At 36.8% G+C, this 25,817-nt stretch overlaps 1 protein-coding gene across 1 annotated transcript in view; it reads right to left on the bottom strand.

Annotated features, from left to right (window-relative positions):
• Nucleotides 1–25,817, bottom strand: part of LOC131034096 (glucose-6-phosphate 1-dehydrogenase, chloroplastic) — a 50,714-nt gene that overhangs the window by 1,619 nt on the left and 23,278 nt on the right. The window contains exons 3-7 of the mRNA XM_057965467.1: nucleotides 14,209–14,303; nucleotides 13,890–14,004; nucleotides 604–809; nucleotides 283–432; nucleotides 46–166 (exon numbers count right to left, since the gene is read on the bottom strand). Coding sequence (XP_057821450.1) covers nucleotides 46–166; nucleotides 283–432; nucleotides 604–809; nucleotides 13,890–14,004; nucleotides 14,209–14,303 — 687 coding nt within the window. The remainder of the gene's footprint in view (nucleotides 1–45; nucleotides 167–282; nucleotides 433–603; nucleotides 810–13,889; nucleotides 14,005–14,208; nucleotides 14,304–25,817) is intronic.

The following is a 25,817-nucleotide window of genomic DNA, read 5'->3' as shown; positions in this document are numbered from 1 at the left end:
CTAACTCTGCTGAGGCTCAAAACCAAGTTTCAACTTTCAATCAACCTTTTCATTCCGTATGTCTTCTCCATCTAAAGTCACAGGTGTTTCCATTGCAAAAAGAGCTAATATTTGAAGAAGGTGGTTCTGCATTATATCCCGAATAATCCCATAGCTATCAAAGTACCTATACATATCCATAAGAAAGAAATCCCATTCCTATACAATCAATGATCAGTTCAATATCATCAAGAGTTGGTTATAGAAGTACTTGAGATATAGCATGCCACATTCAATCCTTACCCTCCTCGACCTTCAGTTCCAAAGTCCTCTGAAAAAATCAGTTGTACATTTCTTATATATTGCCTTGACCAAAGTGGCTCAAAAACAAGATTGGAAAACCTAAGAACGGAAAGATTTTCAACAAGTTCCTTTCCAAGATAATGATCAATCCTGTTAGACAAAGATACACAAATTAGCATAGCAACCAAACTAAAGTATTGCATCTAGAAATTTCCCATTTAAAAGGAAACATTTCAAAAGTAAAATAAGGAAAAATGTGAAAGTTTCCAAGATATGCATTTCTGGGGTATAAATTTAAGCACTTGGAATAATGGTATGTACCGGAAGATCTGCTCCTCAGTTAAGTGTTGTTTCAGAATCCTCGTGAGTTCAGCAGATGACTCAGAATCACGACCAAAAGGCTTTTCAACAATTACTCTAGTCCATCCATTAGCAGAAGATGAAGAATGGCTGGCACATCTTGCCGCATCCACAAAAACATTTGGAGGAACAGACAGGTAAAACAATCGATTTGCCAGCTTTCCTGCCTGTCACGCCAACTCATGCCAGACAAATAAAATCTAACTTTATCAGTAAAATTTCTGCTTGTATCCATTTTTGCCAAAATTTAAAATCATATCCAAAAACACTTCATAAACTAAGCACAAAGATACTGTTCCCACAGGCAAAAGCTCATTAAAATCAAGGAAACACAACAAGGAGGAACTATATATCAAAACATTTAACCCATAAAGAACTGGGAAAATACTACTGTATTGCAGCATATTCTTAATCATGACAATACATAAACCAAAAGAACGAGGGCAAGCTCACCAACCAAAAAAACATGTGTTTTCAGATAAAACATGCCACAATTTGATATTTTCATGATTTTATGCATAGATATATGAATGCATATAATTTTGTGACATGTTCACTTATATACATGTTCCATGGGGATGCTTCCCCACCATTTGGCCCCCGTTCCCATTCCCATCTCCACACCCTTCTCTGAATTCCCATCTAGTTTCCTATTTCAATTTCGTTTCTAAGATTTTAGGGGTAATTCTAGGCATCCACTTTTCATGTCCCTTCCAAAAGGGTACTTCAGAAAGAGCAAGTTACAATCTCTCTCTATGGTGATCTGAGATGAAAATAAAGTCCCATTGCCGTGTCAGATATATAAAGGGATATGAGCTATTTCCAGAAATCATTCTTCTTTCTCAAGAGCATTTGATTTCAATCCAATATATAATTCAGGAAGATGTGGGAGTTCAGGGTAGGACAAACAATGCCACGAATATCCAGGAAGTTATATATAATAAGAGCTTTTTTGTCTTTTCCAATAGTGTATACCCTTATTAGTTATTTCATATCAACAGTACCATGTGCCTATGCTTCTCACCACAAATAGTTCAGCTCAACAATAACTTCACCGAAGTTAAAACATAATATTTACAAAATTTTGGTCTAAAGAAGTTCCCTTGTCACAATAATAATGAATAATACATAATTCAAAGTCCGTAACTTGTATTCTTCACAGTATTTTGCAAAATCAAGTTTTCAATATTGTAAGCTTTCAATGATAGCTAAGTCGCCGGTCCAGGGATGGGTTCAGCCGGTATGGTAATTTTTTCCTTTGGGCATGGGTACAGGTTTGTATATATATTAAAAATTTCAAAATTATAAAAACAGTAATAATCATAATAGCCAATAAATGAAATATTTCATATTGTTATGATCCTCCGCCTCTAGATTGGATTGTTCATAGAGGAAAGAAACAAGCCATAATTGACACATTGGAGGAAATTCAAATGTCCAACATTGTTTAAGGGGAATTTGACAGTTAGTGTAAGTTAAATGAAACAATAGGCCAACCAACATAGGATGGAGTGCCAATTTGAAGTGGGTAGCATCATGCTTTTTCAATATTCAACCATATAAGAAATTGACATCAAAGAAGCATGGCAAGCAAAAGCTGTAGGTGAATGGAAAGGTAGGCAAAACAGCCTATGCACTAAACATCCCCAACAAGGGAAGGATCCACAATGAGATTCATGTCTCTTGTTTGAACGTGGGGTGTTACATTGCTGTTATATACAAGGAAGGGAAGTTTGTGTTGGAACTAGAGGGAATTATTGGGTAAGAGGTGAAAACTCTTCAAGATAGAGTAATCAGAATAGCAAGTTAAACTAGCATGGCTTTCATGTAAAAGATGCAACCCTAGAGAGTATCCAAAACTGCCACCAATAGGTAAATGAAAAGAACAAAACATCCATGTGCCAACCTCCAAGAAGTCCATGACAGCAAGGAACCTAGGACAACATGAGACGGTGGAGTAAAAAGCATTAAAGAAACCCCATTCTAGTGTATGGATTTGTGGGTTCACTTAGGTTACATTTTGCCACTTTATGGTAGAGAGTTCCATTCTTAGAATCTAGTCCACTGTTGGATATTGCTGAAGAGTTTGCTGGAATGATGTGTTGTCATTGATGTCAACATATTCTTCTGTGTATTCCAGTGTTGCAAATAGATTGGATGAGTTGGTTTGGCCAGTGTGTTGCAATTGAGTTGTTGCGGTTTAATGGGTTTAGAGATACTTATCTCTAGTTGATTCAGCAGAAGTTTCAGAGGTTCGCATGATGTTTTGATCGAGTTATGTGATCCAGTATTATGGTTTGTTCTTCAGTTGTTCGTGCCATTTGGTATTCTGGTTTGTGCTCTGCATTGCTCCGGAATTGCAATATCTTGGTTTGTGGATTTGGCAGTGTTTGGGACGTTCATATGTGTCCTCAATTCAGATGATTCGTGATTTGGAAGTCCGCAAGTGAATCATTCAATTTGATAGTCAATTCAGCATGCGTTCTTGAGGTTCGGTATAATGATGATGATGATTCTAGTAAGTGGTGATGTTGCAGTTGTTTCTGGTGCGATTCACGTTGCTTGTGGATGTTTCTAGATCGAGTCCTATCCATGTTGATGGTCCGCATTGATCGTTGTGCGCGTTATTGATCATTTTCTTGATCCGATGGTGTTCTTCGTGTTATGCGACATTCTTGGTGATTGTAGCGTGTTGCGGATGATTGAGGCATAATTCTTGGTGGTGTTTCTTGGTTGCGGTATTAATTTGGGTCCAGAATATGTCTTAGCCGACATTGTTTTGGTCCGCATGTGTTGTTGTAGCGTGAGGTCATTATTTTGTAATTTGTGTTGAGGGTTTAGCCGACTTTGAAATATAGGTTGATGATTTTGTATAAATATATGTAATATTCATTTGTGAGATGTATTTGCGTGTGCGAACATTGAATTAATCTTTCGGTAGCAGAAAAGTGCAAAAGAGTGCGAAAAAGCGTGAAGAAGTGTGAAGAGCAGAGTTTGAGTATCTGTGCTTAACCGGAACTGTAAACAGGCATTGGGAGATGCTATTTTCACAGTTCATGTAATCTAGATTGTTGTCCGAATCTTGTAAGACAGTGAGTCTTCCTCAAGGTTGTAGTCCTTCTTGTATTTGAGTAGTGAGCTCTAGGCAGTGTGCCTGAATGCATGTGCATTCCCCATTGCACCATTTACACTTACTCCTAACATGGTATTATTTCATTGTGGGTAGGTTCCCACCGTGGTTTTTCCCTTAACCGGGTTTTCCACATAAAAAATCTTGGTGTTATGTGTGTTATTGATGTGGTGTTGATCTGTGCTTTTACTGTTAATTATTATATCTGAATTTAAGTTTGAGTTGTGTAGAGTTTGTGAGCAAATTGATTCACACCCCCCCCCTCTCAGTTTGCTGCATTGTTGCCAACAATTGGTATCAAAGCTAGATCCTTTGGAAGAAGCTTGACCGCTTGAGGAGATCCGAGATGGCAACCTTTGCTTTTAAGAAGGATAGTCCGAGATTTGATGGAACGAATTACACTCTCTGGAAGAACCGGATGGAATGTCATTTAAGATGCATCAGTGACGACTATTGGAAGATTACTAAGAATGTGTATAATGCCCCTTAGAATGGTCCTACCACTCCAGATGAGATTAAGGAAGCTGAATCCAATATTAGAGCTAAGGAAGCATTGTTGAGTGCCTTGTCTGATTCTGAGGTGACTAATGTGATGGATTTGCAGATTGCTCATGAGAACTGGAAGAAGCTAGAGACTTTGTATGAAGGTGATAACCATGTGAAAGTTGCTAAGTTGCAGAGCTTGAAAGGAAAGTATGAAATGCTGAAGATGAGCGAAGATGAGAACATTACCTCCTTCATGCAGAAAGTGAACGAGCTTGTGTTAAACATCAGATGTGCCAGTGGAGTATTGGAAGAATCTGAGATTGTTGCTAAAGTGTTGAGATCCTTGCCTCCTGCTTACAAGCACAAGGCTGCTGCTATTGAAGAGATCTGGACTCTGATAGATGTGACTAAAGATATGCTGATTGGAAAGCTTGTTGCTTTGGAGTTGAGCAAGTTTGGTGAAGTCCCTCCTAAATCAGAATCTACATTTAAAGCTACTGTATCCGGGAAGCAGAAATATGATCCAGGAGAAAGTTCTACAAGAGTATCCAAATATGAGAAGGAAATGAGAGAGCTTGAAGAAGAAGAGAGAGAGCTTGAAGAGCTTGAAGCCCTGATTGCTAGAAGATTGCCTAAAGGTGCCGGTAAGTATGAAGGAATGTTGTCTCTTAAATGTTTTTCATGCAATAAGATAGGACATTTTGCCTCAAGGTGTCTGAAAAGAGTTTCTAAGAAGCCATATAAGCCATATAAGTCTAAGTATCAAAAGAAGTGTTACTTTGTTGCTGATGAAGGTGTGACAGATGACGAGTCTGAGAAGGGAAATTCAAGAGATAAATGGGTGTTCATTGCTATCAAGGAAGATGATCTGGTGATTGCCGATTCTACTAGTTGTATTGTTGAAGAGAAAGCTTTGCCTGCTAAAGTTGAAGAGAAAGATGAATGTGTTATTGATAGTGGTTGCTATCATCATACGACAGGTGATAAGAGTAAGTTTGTGAGTATGGAAAAAGTATGATGGTGGTGTAGTGAGATTTGGAGATGACAAAGCTGGTATAATCCATGGTAGAGGTTCTATTTCTCTTGATGGTAAGCATAACACTGATGATTGCTTGTATGTTGAAGGTCTAAAGTATAATCCTTTGAGTGTTGGACAAATGGTTGATAAGGGATATGATCTGCAATTCAAGAATGGCAAATGCAAGATCTTGAGTAGCTCCGGAATTGAAATTGCATCAGGTACAAAGATTAAAGGTAATATCTTTCACTTGAATGATGGTGATAAAAGTTGTTTGATTGCTCAGATTGATGAAAGTTGGTTATGGCAATGAAGGATGTGTCATGTAAATTTTGACTGCATGGTTAAGATAAGTTCTACTCAAGTTGTAAGAGATCTGCCTAAGATTGTAAAGCCTACTAATCCGGTATGTAAGGAATGTTAGTTAGGGAAGCAAACAAGAGTTTCTTTTAAAAGAAAACAGTATACTTCTAATGGGATATTGGATCTTGTGCATACTGATTTGTGTGGTCCCTCTAGAGTAAGAAGTTTGTAGGGTGACAGATATTTCATGATGCTGATTGATGACTATTCAAGGATGATGTGGGTTACTTTCTTAAGGGAGAAGTCTGAAGCATTGGAGAAGTTCAAGATTTTCAAAGCTATGGTTGAGACAAAATTTGGTCAGAAGATGAAGTATCTGAGATTTGACAGAGGTGGTGAATTTACTTCTGGTGAGTTCAATTCTTTTTGTGATGAGCATCGGGTGAAGAGATAGTTATCTACTCCGCGGACCCCTCAGTAGAATGGTATTGTGAGAGGAAGAATAGGACAGTTCAAGAAGCTGTTAGAACCATGATGATTGAAGGAAATGTTCCACATATCTATTGGAGAGAAGTTGTGAGTACTGCAGTGTACACCTTGAACCAGGTGCATATCAAAGGTGATTCCGGTAAATTCCTTATGCATTATGGTTTGGTCATGTTCCTATGGTTAGATATTTCAGAATTTTTGGTAGTAAATGCTATATCAAAAGAAATGAAGATCTAGGGAAATTTGATGCTAGAAGTGATGAAGGAATCTTTCTTGGTTATTCTACTAAAAGTAAGGCCTACTGGTGTGTTGTGACATATTCACACATCGCCCCATTGCAAATGGGGACCCCTGCTTTTTGCTTTCTGGGGTTTGCTTTCTAGGTGTTTAGGGTTTGTCTATTAGCCTTTGCATTTTGAGTGTCGCCAGGAGATCAATAGGATGGTAGGCTTTGCTTGAGCCAGGGGAGTCAGCAGGTGCTCTAGGTTAGGGTTTCTTTGAGAATCTTCTTTAGGGCCTGGTTTTGCGCTTATTGCTAATTGTGTTTTGCTTTGTGAGTGGGTATCATCATTGAAGGTCTGAGTTAGGTCGAGTTGGTGAGTGATGAAGTCTGGAATGTCATCCTGATCTTCAAATGCCCTGAAATTTGGCTAAGTCTGGAATGCCCTGACCCTGAAATTTGGCTAAGTCTGGAATGCCCTGCCCTGAAATTTGGCTAAGTTTGGAATGTCCTAATCCTAAAATTTGACTAAGTCTGGAAAACTGATGAATCCTCCAAAAACTAGATTTTGCAATATAACTCCTGGAGGTCCGAAACCACTCTCAAACATCCTGAAAGTATATATGGAATATAACTTAAAGTATAACTTATACTTAAATGTTATATTCCATAAAATGATCCTGACGGAGAGTTCAAAAAGTCAAATTTCGCTCCTGACCCTTCCAAAGGGTCCAGAGCGAAATTCTCCATAAGACATTCTAGTTTGACCCAAACTTAGAACCAACTCGTTCCCAGGCATTTTTGAGGGCAAAACACTTGTTTGGATGGAGAAATGTGAAAATGAAGTCAGGATCTTGGCCAAAAATAGTGAATTTCGCTCCTGACCCTTCCAAAGGGTCCAGAGCGAAAATCCTCAAAGTCATCCTTTCTTCCAAATTTTGGACTAAACCAAGCTTAGACATGGGTGTGAGAAGGCATTTGGATTGCCTTAGAGTGGAAATGGATTGCCAAGAATGCAAGTTTTGAAGCCAAGAAAGAAATTCGCTCCTGACCCTTCCAAAGGGTCCAGGGCGAAAATCTCAGAATCCCCTATTTTGCCTTGCAAGAACAAACCAAACTTGGGTGGAGTGAATGAAGAAGACTATTGCCTAGCCTTGAGGGGTGGATTGAAGTTAAAATGATGGAGTAAGCCCAACCAAGGAAAATTGCTCCTGACCCTTCCAAAGGGTCCAAGGCGAAAAACATCAAAGTCACCTTTACCTCCAAAATTTGAGTAAAACTAGGCCTGGACTACAGTGAAAGAAGCCATTTGGAATGCCTTGGAAAGATTTGGATTTTCAAAAAATGAGAATTTTGAGCTCAGGAGAGAATTTCACTCCTGACCCTTCCAAAAGGTCCAGAGCGAAATTCCCAAAAAGGTGGTATTTCCTTCAAAATCCCGTTGAGCTAACTTATTGGTTGAGATGAATAGACCTTGGAGATTGCTTTGGAGGAATTTAATGATCAAGCAAAGATGAATTTTGACCTAAAAAGAGAAAATCGCTCCTGACCCTTCCAAAGGGTCCAGAGCGAATTTTCTCAAAACCTATCTTTTCCCTCAAATTTATGCCAAGTCTAGTGTGGGTCAAGATTAGAGGTGCCTCTGGGCATGTCCTTGAATGGTCAACAATTATCAAGTTTGAAGGAATTGAGCCAAATGATGAAAATCGCTCTTGACCCTTCCAAAGGGTCCAGAGCGAAATACCTATTTTCACCCAATTTACTCATGTGAAGAGCTAAAAGTTGAAATCCAAGACTTTGTTAGGCCAAAACAAGCGTAAGTTCGCCTTCCGGAGGATTTATAAGTGAAGAAAATATGGTATTCATGGCCTAGTCACCGAAATCGCTCCTGACCCTTCCAAAGGGTCCAGGCCGAAATTCTTATAGGGTCTGTTCCTGGAGAAAATCTTGGGCAAGTTTCATGTTAATATCTTTTTGTTGATGATTTAAGTTGAAAATGCTATTTTGAAATGAATTTATCATGTGTCCTTAATCATCTTTTGGTTTGTTTTGGCAGATGAAAGAAGACCAGGCCAGGACAAGGACGACCTTCTCCAGCCCAGCATCAACAAGGACAACCTTCTCCAGCCCAGCCTCATCAAGGACGACCTCTTCCAGTCCAACATTTGAAGGAAAGACAAGGTGGCATCCCAGTCATCACTCCTCCAGTCGGGTTGGTCCACTTCAGCATGTCCAGATTCAATTTACCTGACTCATCAAAGATGGCACTAACTTTGATGTACCTACCCCGGCTATCCATTGGTTGAATATTCCAAAGAAGACGTGTGTCCAAATAATGCAATTATTTCATTGGTCAGAATTAAGTTTGTTGTAACAAACCCTAATTAGGGTTTTCATTGTAAAATCTCGGCCATTGATCTCAAATTGATCTGAGCCATCGAATTGTATTGAGGGCACTATATAAGCCCTGGCTCCTCATTTGTAAAGGCTAATAGTTAGTCATTAATAGTTAGAAGGTGAATAGTTAGTTCATAGAGGTTAGAATAGCTAATGATTAATAGCAAATAGAATAGTAGTTAGAGTAGAATAGGAGGACAAGGCAAGAAATTGTTGCCATTGATTGTAAATAAACTCCATTTTCATTGAAGTTATGGTGAAGTGTGTCGTTTCTTGCAATATGCATGGGTTCTTGTTGAATCTTCAATTCTAGATGGTAGATGATTAGATTGAATGAAGAAAATTGTTGAATGCACTTGTGTGGAATCCGTCTAATCCAAACCACTAGCCTCTTGCTGATGGTAAGTGCACCTTGCGTGGTCAACTGGAATAAAATGAGCTTAATCTTAAGTCGTTACACGTCTATTGTTCATGCATTATCTTGAATGGTGATCAGTGTCTGATGGCGTACAATTTGAACATATTGGAAGCACTCCTTAGAAGATCGCATTGAGCTGGTGTCGAATTGTTCAAGCCTGATGGTGAGACCCAGCCCAGTAGGACTCCACCTAGTCATTCATCCATCTTCTCGCATTCTAGGTAGTAGAGTAGACTTCCTGAACCCTGCATCTTTTGCCATTTGTTTGTCTTCCAGTTAGTAAATAGGACTTGTGATTCCAGCAAATCAAACGTTTAGTCATCAAGTGTAAGTCCCCTTGTGATTCCAGCAAAATCACATCATACCACAAAGAGCTTATCCACGAGTAGATAACCTACATACAAGAACCTTGGAGTTGCCTCGACTGATCCTTCGGCGAGATCTTCAGCAGTCGGGAAACTTTGCTCAAGAGAGGATAAGGTACCTTTAGGTATTTTATTCTGTGTTCGCATGTGTATGAAAAACACATCAACATGGTGTTATAACAAGAGATTGAGAAAGATTGTTGAAAGTGCTAATGTGAAGGTTGATGAAGGAAATGAGTATCAGCCCAGATGCTTCGGATATGATTCAGATGATCAGATTAGCAGTGCAAATAGAGGAAAGCAAGTGTAGACCCAAAACCAAATGCAGATTGCTCTGGAAAAGCCCGAGAATGAAGGAGAAGCTAGTGCAGAAGAAAGAGTTCAAGAGTCTGAAAATCATGAAAATCCTTAGACTCCCATGTATGTAAGGTTAAATCATTCAGAGAATCAAATTATAGGAGATAAGAATAGAGGTGTGATGACTAGGAGAAGAGTTGCTGAAGAGTATTGCTTGATTTCTAAGATTGAACCTAAAGATGTTGATGAAGCTTGTAAAGATGAAAATTGGGTTAAAGCTATGGAAGAAGAACTGAATTAGATTGAGAAGAACAATACATGGATTTTAGTTCCCAGACCTAAGGATAAAAATGTAATTGGAACTAAGTGGGTGTTTCGGAATAAATTGAATGAGCAAGGTGAAGTTGTTAGAAATAAAGCAAGAATTGTTTGTAAGGGTTATTCTCAGATGGAAGGTATTGATTTTGAGGAGACTTTTGCTCCGGTAGCTAGGATTCAAGCTGTTAGATTATTTCTTGCTTATGCTGCTTATGAAGATTTCAAGGTTTATCAAATGGATGTCAAGTCAGCCTTTCTTAATGGTGAGCTGGAAAAAGAAGTCTGCATTGAGCAACTGGATGGATTTCAATTGATAGATGAGAAGGAAGTCAGATTGGAGTATGTATCTACAAAGGAATAGATTGCAGATATCTTCACGAAGCCTTTGCCTAAAGATATGTTTGAGTATCTCAGAGAGAAGCTAGGGGTGATTGCCCCTCCTGAAGAGAACTAAGATGCATGGAGTTGTATTAGTCCAGTGGACTTCACAGAGATATCTTGTGATCCGGATTGATGAGTGTGGCTGCTACTCAGGGGGAGTAGTCAGTGTATGGTTTAGATGTTTAGAATTGTTAGAGTGTGTTTATCTAAGGGGGAGAGATTACCTAGTAAGTGTGAGAGAATCAAGATTGGTGTTGTATATGCCCTTTGTCATTGATGTCAAAGAGGGAGAGAAGCTTGTGAAAAACCCTATGAGGGAGAGAAGCATGAGAAAAACTGCTATATCCTGTGCTGATCTCAAGGGGAGATTGTTGGTTGTTGATTTCTTTCTTTGCATTGATTTTTTTCACATTCATATGTTGCCATCAATGCCAAAGGGGGAGATTGTTGGATATTGCTGGAATGATGTGTTGTCATTGCTGTCAACATATTCTTTTGTGTATTCCAGTGTTGCAAATAGATTGGATGAGTTGGTTTGGCCAGTGTGTTGCAGTTGAGTTGTTGCGGTTTAATGGGTTTAGAGATACTTATCTCTAGTTGATTCAGCAGATGTTTCAGAGTTTCACATGATGTTTTGATCGAGTTATATGATCCGATATTATGGTTTGTTCTTCAATTGTTCGTGTTATTTGGTATGCTGGTTTGTGCTCCGCATTGCTCCGGAATTGCATTATCTTGGTTTGCGGATTTGGCAGTGTTTGGAACGTTCATATGTGTCCTCAATTCAGATGGTTTGTGATTTGGAAGTCCGCAAGTGAATCTTTCAATTTGACAGTTAGTTCAGTGTGTGTTCTTGAGGTTCGATATAACGATGATGATAATTCTAGTAAGTGGTGATGTTGCAGTTGTTTCTAGATTGGGTCCTATCTGTGTTGATGGTCTGCATTGATCGTTGTGTGTGTTATTGCTCATTTTCTTGGTCTGGTGGTGTTCTTTGTGTTATGCAACATTCTTGATGATTGTAACGTGTTGTGGATGATCGAGGCATAATTCTTGGTGGTGTTTCTTGGTTGCGGTATTGATTTGGGTCCAGACTATGTCTTAGCCGACATTGTTTTGGTCCGCATGTGTTGTTGTAGCGTGAGGTCATTATTTTGTAATTTGTGTTGAGGGTTTAGCCGACCTTGAAATATAGGTTGATGATTTGTATAAATATATGTAATATTCATTTGTGAGATGTATCTACGTGTGTGAACATTGAGAAGTGTGAAAGAGGGATAAAAAGTGTGAAGAGCAGAGTTTGAGTATCTGTGCTTAACCAGAATTGTAAACAAGCATTGGGAGACGCTATTTTCACAATTCATCTAATTCGGATTGTTGTCCGAATCTTGTAAGACAGTGAGTCTTCTTCAGGGTTGTAACCTTTCTTGTATTTGAGTAGTGAGCTCTAGGCAGTGTGCCTAAATGCATGTGCATCCCCCATTGTAATATTTACACTTACTCCTAACAAGGTATTATCTCATTGTGGGTAGGTTCCCACCATGGTTTTTCCCTTAACCGGGTTTCCCATGTCAAAAATCTTGGTGTTATGTGTGTTATTGACGTGGTGTTGATCTGTGCTTTTACTGTTAATTATCAGATCTAAATTTAAGTTTGAGTTGTGTAGAGTTTGTGAGCAAACTAATTCACACCCCCCCTCCTCTCAGTTTGTTGCATTGTTGCCAACAATCCACTAATGTGCAAAACTAACACTCCCAAGTTCTTTTCCTAGTTTTGTCTTTCCTAGGACTTTGCATTTTCCCAATTAGTGTATTTTACTTGTTTTAGAGTCACAAAATTGCCTACTTTGCAATTTCTACTCTATGTTATGCGTTCATTTTGGCATCCACCTGCGTATCATATTTTGTTTACATTTAGCCAAATCCCCAACCTTTGAATAGATTGTGAGGATGCCATGCGACTTTAATGTTTCTAGTTTCTATTTTTGTACATTTCCCACATTTCTTAAAAACTTGTGTCATCTTGGACACTAATACGATTGTGGTAGCATCTGAGTAATGGAATATTTTGAAACAACCAAAAGCCAACCTTTGTGGCATTTTTGCCTTTTTAAAATGGCTATTATTCACACCAACTCATTAAAGAAGCCATTATGACCATCTTCATCTCAAGAAATATATAGAAGTTCTTTTTGTTTATCTCTTAATCTAGAAGCTTTCATTGAATCTTGAGGCTTTTGAAATCTTTAAAAATAAGCATTTTAGAATTTTCTACTAGGTTTTTTTCCTAAAATTTTATTTACCCTTCATTATCAACCCTTTTAATAACTCCTCCATATCCTCTATTACTTCTATTGCCATCTTGATTAATCCTAGACAGACCTATAACCCCACATCCATATACCAAAAAACTCTTGAAGCTTTGGCAAATCTCATAACCCTTACTTCCTTGATCCACCATTAACATTCATAGAAATCTCATAGGGAATCCCTGCAATATTTTATTTACTAAACACTTTGTGCTTGGGCCAGTACACACCCAATCATTTCCAAACTACATGTAGGATTAGAATTCCATAAAAATGATTTGATGGAGATAGATTTTGACATGGTCCCCCAAAAAAATCTTATCCAACTACACAAGTTCAAGCCCATTTTCTAACTATAGGTACATCAAGTTTTAGATCTACAAGCATAACAACAACCTCTAGATCAATGCACGCATTTCCTAAAAATTTGAATTCTATCTAAGCAAGGATCACCATCACTGTGTAGGCTGCCACTTCAATAAAAGTCTACAATATAAGTCTCCACTACAAAATCCAAATTCTCAATCTAGTCTACATTTCTTATAATTTTATATCTAAGGAACGAGATTCTAAATTTCTGGAGTTCCAAATCCCTAATATATACCTTCCAGTATATATTTGAGTTGCACTACATGACAGTTTTTTCTTGAAGTCGTGTCTTCAGTTTCATCTCCTCCTGACTTCCTTCTAGTTTCTTTTCGATGTTCAAAATCGCATATAGCTTCAGTTGTCTTCATAAATATCTATGTAAAATGGTTTTCCAATTGACAGAATCCTTCTTTATTACATATTGAAAGATATCATCACCTTCTATATATACTTCAGGAGCATTAGAGGTACAGAGAAAACTTATCCAGCTCATTTTCTCTAAAAGAGGAAATTTATAGTATAAAAACAAGATAACTACTAGAAAATAGAAGAAAAGAATAAATAATGTTTGATGTAATCTTGACTCTAACATCAAAAAGGACGACACTGAGCACAAGATATAGTGACCTCTCAAGATAAAAATAATTTGATTATGATATTGCTTTCTAAAAGGGAAATGCTTGTTAACAGGACAACAGACATAAGATAGTCAAACTAAAATCTGTTAAGACATATTCAACCCAGCTACCTCTTTTTCCTTTAATTTTATGTCTAGCTCTCTAAAGTTATCCTCGGAGCTGTATTGTCCTGAATGATAAAAGCAACGCTGCAAAAACTCATCCATTTTATCTCCACAGTTTTCCCTGCAGACAGGGCAAAATCTTCAAGAGTTAAAACTTCAATAAACCATGAATTTTCTTGATTGCTAAAATGCCTATTAAAACCTTTCTTGTTCAGTGAATCTAGAAATTGAGTTTTGCTTCTAACAAACCATGGCAATATTAATGTTGAAAACATTAATCAGCAATATTCTAAATTAGGCATGCAGTAAATGAAGTAAAAATTACCTCTTATCAATCCTGCAGGTCAGTGTACCACTAATAATTTTTCGTAATTCTGCATCAGTCATGGTACTCCGTGCATAACCATATATGGTAAAATGCTGCTAGGAAAAGGAAAATAATTAGCAACAAAGGGTGACTAATTCATTGAGTTAGCTGGCTGATCAAACGTGCTCTTTTAAACAGCATTTTCAACTTTCTGTACAGCCACCATTCTTGAAATGGCTTTTATAAAATGTGATTTTGAGGCAAATATATCCATCCAAAGAGTTAAAATTAACCAAAATGCTTTTATTGACACCCACAGGATCAAATAGAACATACATTAATATTTGATTACAACATATATTTATAGGAAAAACAAAGATGGATGCTAACTACTGGCTAAATCAAAGACCATCCAATCTACATCAACAATAAACACTTGAACACTAGATGATTTCAAGAAGAAAATATTTGAACTGCAATCAAAGCTACAATTCAAATAGATGAATTACATTAAGGCAAAGTGTGACACAAAACAATCTACTCTTGGTTTACTTCAATAAATTACAAATATAGATTTAACAATTACTAGATAATGGCTTCTATGGTATAAATGTCACTTCGTTTATTTTATGTGAAAATACAACAACTTGACCAACAATCTCTATAGCATAAGTCCACTATAAAATATCATTACAAATTATGTGCTCAAAGCACTTATTTACTTTTAGGGATAAAATAATAATTATAATATTCCCCATACAAAGTGCCATATTCAAGTAACTCTATTCCTATCTTTTGAAAAGAGGAAATAAAAGAACTTTAAAGCAATTTAATCCTTAAAAAATTATCAAATGCAAAGACCTAAAAATAGGCTCATCTCTATCCCCTCTAGAAAAATAGGAACTTTTGTCATTTACGTCATTTTCGAAAATCTGAAATTACTTCGACAACGAACTTAGTAAAATCTTCTGAAGCCTGAAATATGGCCAACTTTTTCTATAGCCTATGAAAATTGTTAAAATCCTATCCATTATATTATGCCCAACAGTTGAATTTGATTTCTTGTGCTTGGGAAAGATTTATCTAGGCAAAGCCAACAAAAAAGTGCAAATGTCATAACTTTTAGGTGACAAAGCCAGCTAGAAAGTGCAACTTGTTGTCTTAATTGTTGTCAAAGAATTTGAGCAGCAAAGCCACATTAAATGTATTACTTTTAAAGGTTCATCTTGATTAAACCCTATCATAGAGTCACCATCAAGTTGATCCCGAAGACATCCCAAGAACCTTTAATTGTTTGACCTAGAAGCTGTCAAGAGCTACATCATATGATGCATCTCCAGACGATGTTAAGCATAATAATCTTCTATTGCATGGAAGGAACAAAAGGTGTTCAAGAGGGCTTAAAGAGAAGATGGCTCCAATGCAAGATGTTCAAGTGGAGGTTATTTAAGATGATTATTTTCGTTATTCCTTTGAAGTTGCCCTTGCTATGAGTGGGATGGACTATTTTGCTGAAATTGCCTTTTCATGTTGGTCACCGTAGTTTCCACTTGTTGTAGAAGGGGAGCTGTCGAATTAGGGAACATCTACCTAATTGAGTCTTTTTTAGTTTTGCCAATAGTGATCATGTCATCTTTGAGTTTGACCATTCAGTCCTCAACTTCTTTGAGCTCATCAATTTCTATGATTATGAAAGCAATTTCTGATGGGAGAGTGTTTATAAAACAGCTCAAAAAAATTTGTGGAGGCCTTAAAGAATTGTTGATTCTCCCAACAAGTTGGTTGAATCTTGTGACAAACTCTCTCGTGGGTTCATTACTGTCCTTCTTTGCATTAGAAAGTTAGGCAAAAAGAAAGTGACCATCCTCAAACAATTTAAAGTGTGATAAGCACTTCACGTGCATGGTCTTCAAGTTGGTGATGCAACCTACAATAAAATGATGGAACCATTTTGCTACTCTAACCAAACTTTCAACAAAAAAATTGACCACAACATCTTCATGTGCCATTCCTAGGATGTTGCAAGCAATGATGAATGCTAAGATATGTTCATTGAGATGTTGTGTGCCATCACCATGGAATTTTGGGAAAAAAACCTTTGAGGCTGGTGGAAAATTATAGTGAGCTACAGCTGCTAAGGGACCAATATTGGTTCCACACAGTAATGCAAGTGGTGATAGGTCACCATCATGGGCATTGTCACTTATTGCCTAAAGTGGCTCTTTGTCAAGATCTAGATTTCTCACCAAAATATTAGTGAGATCTCTAACAAATGTTGTAGATGAAGTTATAGGACTCTACGAGTTTGGCCTAGACTCTGCAAGTCCAGAGGCGGGTCAACTCTGTAGAGTCCAAAGGACTCTAGACTCAAACTCGGCTGAGTCTGGCCGGGTCTGCTCAGAGTCTATCAGACTTGGCAAACTCACCGAGTCTTGAGCCTAAGACTTTGCGCCCAACAAGACCCATAAAGCAAAAAAAAATAAAAATTGTTTGTTTTAATAAATTATTGTTGTATCCTTGTGTGTGAAAGCAATAAAATGTTATTATGATGTAAACAAATTTCAAATCATTTAGGTTTATGAGCAAGCATTTCCAATCAGAAAATACCTTGTAAGAAGAACTAGAAAACCATTTGATAAATTGCCTAATCAATTATATAGTTGAGTTGGAGCATAGAGTTGGGTCAAAATTTGGTAGGCTCTTTACAGTGATATTAGGGCAGAGTATCTTGCCAGACTGTTTAAATTGTAAGCATGGCATCATTTAGTGAAGAAGAGCTGGCCAATAAATTTTTTAATGCGAAAGGTAAACTCAAACATTTAATTCAGCCAAAAGATGTAGTTATTAGCACCATAGAGGAAGGTAGAGGGTTGTTTGCACAAGGAGACCCATTGGAGGACCCCGAGCCTGAGGATGATGTGGATGAGGATGTTGACGCCACTGCGGCTAAGCCTGAGACACAGGCATATATCATGGCTGCAGAACGTTCTAGGACCTATCTTAGGCACACACATAGGACAATTGCAGGGTCGAGTGATCATTGATATTGGCTCCTTTGAGCCTTAGACTTCTAGGCTCTAGTTTAAATGTTGATATATGTTTTGAACTTTTGATGCCATGGATTTTATATTCCATGAATTTTGTAGACATTTGACACTATTTATATTTCTAATGTGTTATTTAGTTTAGCTTATTTCCTTCAGCTCAAGCCTAAAATTTGCATTTATGCTTATGTGATCGATGTAAACTTGTGTATGTGTTCAAAGTAGCTTCTATTTGATGAGATTATTGTGTCTTTAAGGTTTATTTAATTATAGGATGCATGAAACAGGTTTTAAATCCTTAAAAATCTTCAAATTTCTTGGTTTTTCAATTTGTCGAGTCTTGGCCAAATTTTTGCCAAGTCCGAGTCTTGTAACTATGAGATGAACCCTCACTTGAATGGGCATCTAAAAAATAGGATCAAGAAGCTCTACCTTCCTTCATTATCTAATGTATACCTTATTAGCTAGGATGAAAAGATCTTAATCTATGATGATAAGAGTTCTTGCTTGCAAGCTCAACTTATTGATCTCATTCCCTTAAGAGTTGTCAAAAACTTTTAACGTTTTAATTTGTCTTTTTTGAGACAACACAAAGTGGAACAATGTGTACAATAAAACCATTCTTCAACTTTAAGGGGAAGCTCCCTAAAATCAAACTAAACCTAAAACTAAGAATTTACACATACACAAATTGTACAAGATTTCATGGGGGGTTTTGCATTTAGTGTAGATATTTGATTGATTATGTTTTTACCTTGGATGCAAGTGCAAGACTATTGATAGTCAAGCCTTGCAACGAGATTTTCCGATTTAAGGATAATAAATTATCAAGCATGAACAATGAATTCAACTTTGCATTGGCTATAGCATAGAATACTATTTGATTGCAACACAAATTTGAAGGAAAAACAAAGATGGATGCTGACTATAGGCTAAATTAATGACCAACCAATCTACATCAGCAAGGTACGCTTAAACACCTAAACACCACAAGATTTCATGAAGGAAATAGTTAAACTGCATTCAAAGCTACAATTCAAATAGAAGAATTTCGTGAATGCAAAGTGTAACTCAAAACAATCTATTTTCAATTTACACATAGATTCAACAATAAATGTGACTTCCACCAACATTCACTAACAATCTTGTGGCATAAATCTACTATCAATCATCATTACAAATTATGTGCTCAAAGCACTTATTTATAAGCTCTCAAGTAAAAGCTTCTTAAAATAAATAATAATATAATATTCCCATAAAAGCATTTCTTTAAAGCATAGTTACAAGACTCGGACTCGGCAAGCTGATTTTTGACTCGGACTCGGACTCGGTGCCCAAACTCGGCCAAGACTCGGCAAATTGAAAAACCCAAGAAATCCAATTTTTTTTGAGGATTTAAAACCTGTTTCATGCATGCTTTAATAAATAAACATTAAAAACACAATAATCTCGTCAAATAGAAGCACATACACAAGTTTACATTGATCACATAAGTATAAATGCAAATTTTAGGCTTGAGTTGAAGGAAATAAGCTAAACTAAATAACACATTAGAAATATAAATAGTGTCAAATGTCTACAAAATTCATGGAATATGAAATCCATGTCATCAAAAGTTCAAAACATATATCAAGTTCAACATAAAAGCTAGAGCCTAGAAGTCTAAGGCTCAGAGGAGCCAATATCATTGATCACTTGACCTCGCAATTGTCCTATGTGTGCGCCTAAGATAGGTCCTGGAATGTTCTGTAGCCATGATCTCTGCCTGTGTTTGAGGCTCAGGCTTAGCCTCAGTGACATCCACATCATCCTTGGTCTTCGGGTCCTCCAATGGGTCTCCTCGTGCTCTAGCCTCCTCCTTTGCTATCGCTACTGCCTCTGCCTCTCAATCCACTTGATTAACCCATTATAAGTATTCATCACTAAAGACAGGATCATCAACCTTAGTGTTCCACTCTGCCTGTGGATCAACCTCCTCTAAAGTGATAAGAGATGTGTCAGTGCCCAAGATCTGTCTGTGATGGAGACGAAGGTTGTAATGAACACAAGATCATTCAACCTTTGCGCCGCCAACCTATTACGCTTTTTGGAGTGAATATGCTCGAACATGCTCCAATTGCGCTCACATCTGGAAGCACTACATGGCTGACTCAAGATACAAATTGCAATCTTCTGTAGATTTGGCACCTTATTGCCAAACATCTCCCACCATGCATCTGAAACCAAAAAAAAAAAAATCATTTCTATTCTATAACTTTGAGCTTATGATAATGGTAATAGAATCATAGATAGAAAAGTTTAAGATTTAAATTTTAAACTATGCCTTGAATAGATTTTTACTTGGCATCGTTTGTGTCTGGTTATGTTTGCATATATCTCGTGAGAAAAAGTCTCCTTGTGCATTCCTAAACATCTCTACCTCACAGACTATGTGTGCTCCAACTGATAAATTAGGTGACATTCGTTCTACAACTTCGTAGAGCCCACTCGACACCTCATAATCGGCCTTGAAATACGGGCGAAATTGGAATGCTGGATGAAGGTAGTAGGCAACTGCATGTATAGGCTGTGAAGCATATTGTGCCAACGTCGATCAATGACCTCCCATATGGGACCATACTTGGCCTGATTCCCTGAATAAATGGCTCTAATGGCCTCCTTCACCCTATCCATGCTCTCATAAATGTAGCCCATTGCAGGCTTCTCTCCATCAGCAACTCATAGGAGAACAACAAGAGGCTCTATGAACTGTGATCGCAAGTTGAAACTTGAAACATTAAGCTTTAAGTTTTAAGTTTTACACAAACAAGTGTGAATAAAAATAAGGAAATGAAATGGAAATGAGAACAAAAATATAATAGTTAATTACCCACAAAATTTCCTTGGTTAGTTGCCAAAAACTATGCTCATCAAAAACCTGATCATCCATCTCAATCCCTACAGTGGTCTTTGCATATGATGATGTTGTCCACTCCTCACTTACAAACATGCATTTCAATCCGGCCTTGGACTGAAGCAAGGATTGCAACGTGATAAAATTTGTTGCAAATAGGGTAATTCTTGGACGAGCCAACTCTTTATTGTTTGCCCTCTCAGGTAAACGGTTAAATGCAAAAAGTAAATGCACAGAACATAATGGAAATATATTAAATAACCAACCTCTATATTAATTCCACAGTCCATGTACAATAAGTGCTTATAACATTACATCTGACACGACTAACATGATCCTACTTCGAAGAAAAGGTACACAATATATAATACCCGAAGGGTTACGACACAACCGTCGCGACTCCAACTACCTACCTGTCGGCTAACTAACTGACCGCCGTAACTCATTATTACCGACGACAACATAAACATAATATGACAACATAACATAATGATTATTCCCGACAACATTTATTTATTTGTGGAATTTCTCATAAGGTTGAGGACCCAAGTATGATTGTATATGTATTTACAAATATTCCTACTAGTCTCTACACATGTTTTAATCCATGGAATTTTGCCAAGATCCTCCAATATGAGGTCAATGCAATGAGCAGCACAAGGGGTCCAAAACAAGGTGGGATGCCTCTCCATAAGAAGTTAACCTGCAGCAACATAATTTGCTGCATTATCTGTTACTATTTGCACCACATTCTCCTCACCTACGTCCTCCAACACTTCCTCCATCACCCCACAGAGATAACATTTTTTATATTCCCTAAAGCATCAATTGACTTCAAGAACACCGTGCTACCTAAGAAAGAAAAAAAACGATTTAGTAAAATAAAAATTAAAAAACTTAATCACTAAATCAATAACAAATACACTTTACAAAATACAAAGTACAATTACCAGATGAGGAAACAAGAAAATTCAGCAGTGTTCTATTTCTTCTGTTAGTCCAACCATCAGTCATGATGGTGCAACCCTTCCTCCTCCATATCTCACGCTGCTCGGCAATTTTGGCTTTAACATCAACCACCTTTTGAATCAAAATAGGGCCTTTTATCTCCTCATCATTAGGGGCTTTGAACCCCTGACCACAAGCAGTAATGACATCTACCATAATTTGCCAGTATGGAGACCTAAAACAAATTAAATAAACGGAATAAGTATTTACTATTAACTATTAAGTTTTACTTGTAACTTTAAAAATTAAAATAATGAATGTGGCATACTATTAAATTTTCAATTTCTTAAAAGAAAAAAAATTTAAGACAGAGAAATCAAAATACTAATGAATACATCGCTGCATGAAATGGAACGTTGTTGTAGAGCCAAAAGTCTCCAATTGCTACTTTCACAGCATCATGCTTCTCCTTATTCCAACCCATGCTCTCAAGCGATGGTTAGGCACCCGGAGTCATGCGTGGAACAGAAAGTGAGTCTAATGTAGATTTATTTTTACAAATATGAGGCCCAATGCTCACACTTGCACTACCACTACTTGTAGATGCAGGAAATGGAGGCCGAGGATTTGAAGAAGCCTCTCCACCAATGGCTGCCATTTCTTCCATTTGCTTCCTTTTTAATTCTTTTTTCTCTTCAAATTCCTCTAATTGAGCTTGCACTTTATGTATAGCCTCAGGGGGTGCTAGTTTGCATGGTTTGACATCATGGCATTCTATTTGTGCAATGTGATATTTCAACCGGTTAATACCTCCCCCATTATATTTTGTTTTGCAATGAATACATGTTACTTCTCCTTTTTTGAACCGGGGATGCCATGTTTCCAAGCCTTTCTAACCGGGGCTGCCTTTGGGGCACCATTTCTACTACCGAAAGGCTGAGACATTATGCTGTAATATATTATAAATGAAAAAAATCAGCATGATGTCTCTTATTCTAAATAAATTAAAACTTAAAAATAAATAATAGAAAGAAAAAACAAAACTAGGGTTTCAACTTTCATATTTTTTCCATCAATATAAAATAAAACAAAAATAAAACAAATGTACAAAAAAAAGGAAATATGTAAATAAGAAAATAAAAAAATAACAAAAAAAGGTAACTTACCTCTATAAATTTGCTACAAACCTCTTCCAAATCCTTCTTTAACACCTTTAAATGCAAGCTACAAACTTGCACAAACAATCAACAATTGCAAACTCCTCTTCAATCTATTTGCTGGTCTGCTCTTCAATGCCTATATTTTTTTGCTCAAAACCCTCTTTTTCTCTCCTCTTTGTGTCAAAACTATTTACCTCTTGTTTCATTTAAAACAAACACATTTTAAATTCTTTTGCTTTTTTTTTTTTGCTTGGGCAGCAGAGTCCAGGGTTCGGGCCTCGGCGAGTCTGCCAAGACTCGGCCAGACTCGGCTGAGTCCGAGTCCGGGGTCGCCTGGCCTCGGCAGAGGCGACCCACCTCGGGACTCGGCGAGTCTTGCCAAGACTCGCAGAGTCTTGTAACTATGCCTTAAAGTAACCCTATCCCTAGCTTCTAAAAAGAGGAGATAAACAATCCTCAAAGCAATTTAATCGTAAAACAAATATTTAACGAAGACCTAAATATAAGTTAATCTTTATCCCCTCTAGAAAAACAGAAACCTTTGTGACTAAATCATTTTCAATAATCTAAAATGACTTTGACTCACAACTTAGTCAAATCTTTTGTCTTTGAAATATGGCATTCTTTTTCTACAGCCTATGAAAGGTGTTGAAGCCTTATCCATGAGATTATGCACAACACTTGAATTTGGATGTTCTTGCACTTGGGGAAGTTTTGTAATGGCAAAGCCAAATGGAAACTGTGATTGTAGGAAATTTCAAGTGGCAATGGTAGCTGAAATGTGCGCACCACTATTAAGTTGTTTTACTCCCTTCTGTTGGAAATGTTATCATTGATGTCACGGGTCAATTGGAAATTGTCATTGATGTCAAAGGTAAAAAGATAATGTTTGTCATTGATATCAAAAAGCCACTTGCATCAAAGGAGATATATATATATATATATATATATATATATATTGATGACAGAAAAAGATTAGAGCAACATTATTTATGGCAACCTACTTAGAGAAGATCTATAGAAAGCCATCATTATCAGATCATATGTTGAAGCTGTTCTTATTTGTGATGCACAAAGCATTCATTTTTTTAATGGCCAACTTCAAGATGGCAGCCCTGAGTAAAGTCTTATGAAAAGAAAAACACATTAAGTATTGTCCTGGCCAACCTATACCGGTCAATTATACCTTGGCATCCACAAGATGTATGAATGCAGAACAATGGTATTTTAAAGGAAACAGTGATGTCAAATGTGAATATGGGGTTTATGTTAATATGGACAGTGATATATATAATACAGAGCAATATTGATATTAATAAGACAGTGGTGTTTGATAATAGTTGAATAAGCAGTGATTATAGTGTCACACAGAGATTACACTTCAGCAATTAAGAATTAAGCAGCAGATTCAGAGATTAATAAGGAAGCGATTTACTTTGAAGAGCAGTGATGAACATTCAAGGAGCAATGATTGTCTTTAAAAGGCAGATAGAAGATTTACAAAAGCATCGATTAAGTTTCATATAAAGATAGCATATAAAACAAAGTCAAATAAGACAAAAAATAAATAAATCAAATAAGACAAATTTGTCTTATTCACTTTGTATTATTCTTGTCTTATTCACAAGAAATATGGCAGCGGCTAAGTTTATAAGACAGCTTCTACAAAAGGACAAATACTTGAGTTTATTAATAAAGTAAGACAAATAAAGTCAGCGATTATAGGAATAAGAATAAACAGCGATTACATTAATCACAAGAGTTACAAATTCTAAAAATACAGATGCGATTTTACATGTTAAGGTGCAGTCAATAAAAGGTACACTTAAAAGATGAATTGGTGCAATATAGAAAAACATCCAAAAAATATGTTATAAACAAACAAGTAATTGATTTAAAAGCTAGTAATTTGTTAAGGGTAAGACAAAATATATATTGGTCAAAGAAGTGCGATCAGGTCAAGGATATTAAATTTGATTATATTTGAATGAAAGAGTATTTATTTGTAAGAGACGCCTATCTTGAGAAACATGATGTCCCTTAAAGAGAGTCGCATTCTTTCAGAAGAATATGAAGATATGTATAGTAATTAAAAATGGAATTTGAGTCTTGTGTAAGTGTGAAGATAAGATAGAGATACACACCAAGTTGAGAGCAGGCATTAAATAAGATAACTTCTGATATAGAGAAGACACGGCAGATAATTATGAAGACTGCATCAGACTTGTATTGAAGAATATATGTAGATTTGATAAGGAATACATGCAGATCTAAAAGGAGAAGTGTGAGTGTTGATTGATAGAGAAGAATCATATAAATATATACCAGAAAGTCTATATATATATATGGAAAGTATATAAAAATTATTTAAAGGTAGATTTATGAAGTGAGCATATGAAGAATTGAGAAGACCATCTTATGCAGATTAAAGAAGAAAAGTAAAGGCAAATCTGTGAGAAGATCATCATCCATTGAAGGAGTAAAATACAAGAAGGAAGGTCTAAGAGTTGAAGAAATTGAATTGTTCACCATCTATTGTAGAAGCAACGTTCAAAGGTGGAAACTTGATTAGGAAGTTGGTGCTTCCTAAAGGAGAGATTGGTGTCTCTTGCTAAGTTGGTGCTTAGCAATAGGGGTTGGTGCCTACAAATTCAGAAATGGGAGTTGGTGCTTCCAGTGGGGTGGTGCTTACAAACTAAGTTAGGGGTTGGTGCCTACAATCTTTGTAAAAGAAGAATTGTATAAAAGCATTAATTTATTGTGGTTTTCTCCCATTAGGGTTTCCATGTAAATATTGTGTTCTTCTCATTTGCATGATTATTGGAATTTAGTGATTGATGCTATTGTGATTGATAAAGTTTAAATGCATGTTTCTTCATATTTTAATCTGTCACATTTTCATAAGTCGATTTGCACCTCTTTGTCACGTTTATAAGGTGACTTTGCCACTTAAAAAGCACATTTTCTTTATTTTCTTTTACCTACATGCCTATCACAATTACATAACATTCTTGCCACCTCTTTGTCATGGTTTTCTATTGGCATAGCCACCTAAAAAGTGCAACACTTAAACGCTTTTCACTTAACATGTTGTTTACTGCTCTATTTGATAAAATGAATACATGAGTTAATAATAAAGATGACAATGAACACCAAATACCTATGTTACCAAAAATTGTGCCTACATTGTTGGGTCCGGGTATGGGTGTGAAACGGGTTCGAGCACAAGCTAGATTTGTTTAGGGTCCAACCCAAGCACCCAGATTCACTGGGGGCTTCGGTTGGGCCGAACTCGAGCATACCCAGCCGTTTCCAACCCCATGGATGCCCAAAAATGGGTCCCACTTAAAAAAAAACACTTTAAAAATATAAAAAAGCATGCTAAAGCCTAATTTTTCCCTGTGTATGCTTCCATTTGCTCATTTCACTCTTTTTTCATCACAATACTTGCATCTTTCACCACGTTTTTCCTCCAACCTTATTTTGAAGGTGAATTTTACGAGTGAAACACACACCAAAGGGTTGGGAATCATTGGAGAAGGAATATTTAGCCATCAAAGGTGAGTGAATCTTCATTTTTTC

Source organism: Cryptomeria japonica, chromosome 10, assembly GCF_030272615.1.
Source record: "Cryptomeria japonica chromosome 10, Sugi_1.0, whole genome shotgun sequence".
NCBI classification, from domain to species: domain Eukaryota; kingdom Viridiplantae; phylum Streptophyta; class Pinopsida; order Cupressales; family Cupressaceae; genus Cryptomeria; species Cryptomeria japonica.
This window is presented reverse-complemented; position numbering and strand designations above follow the sequence as displayed.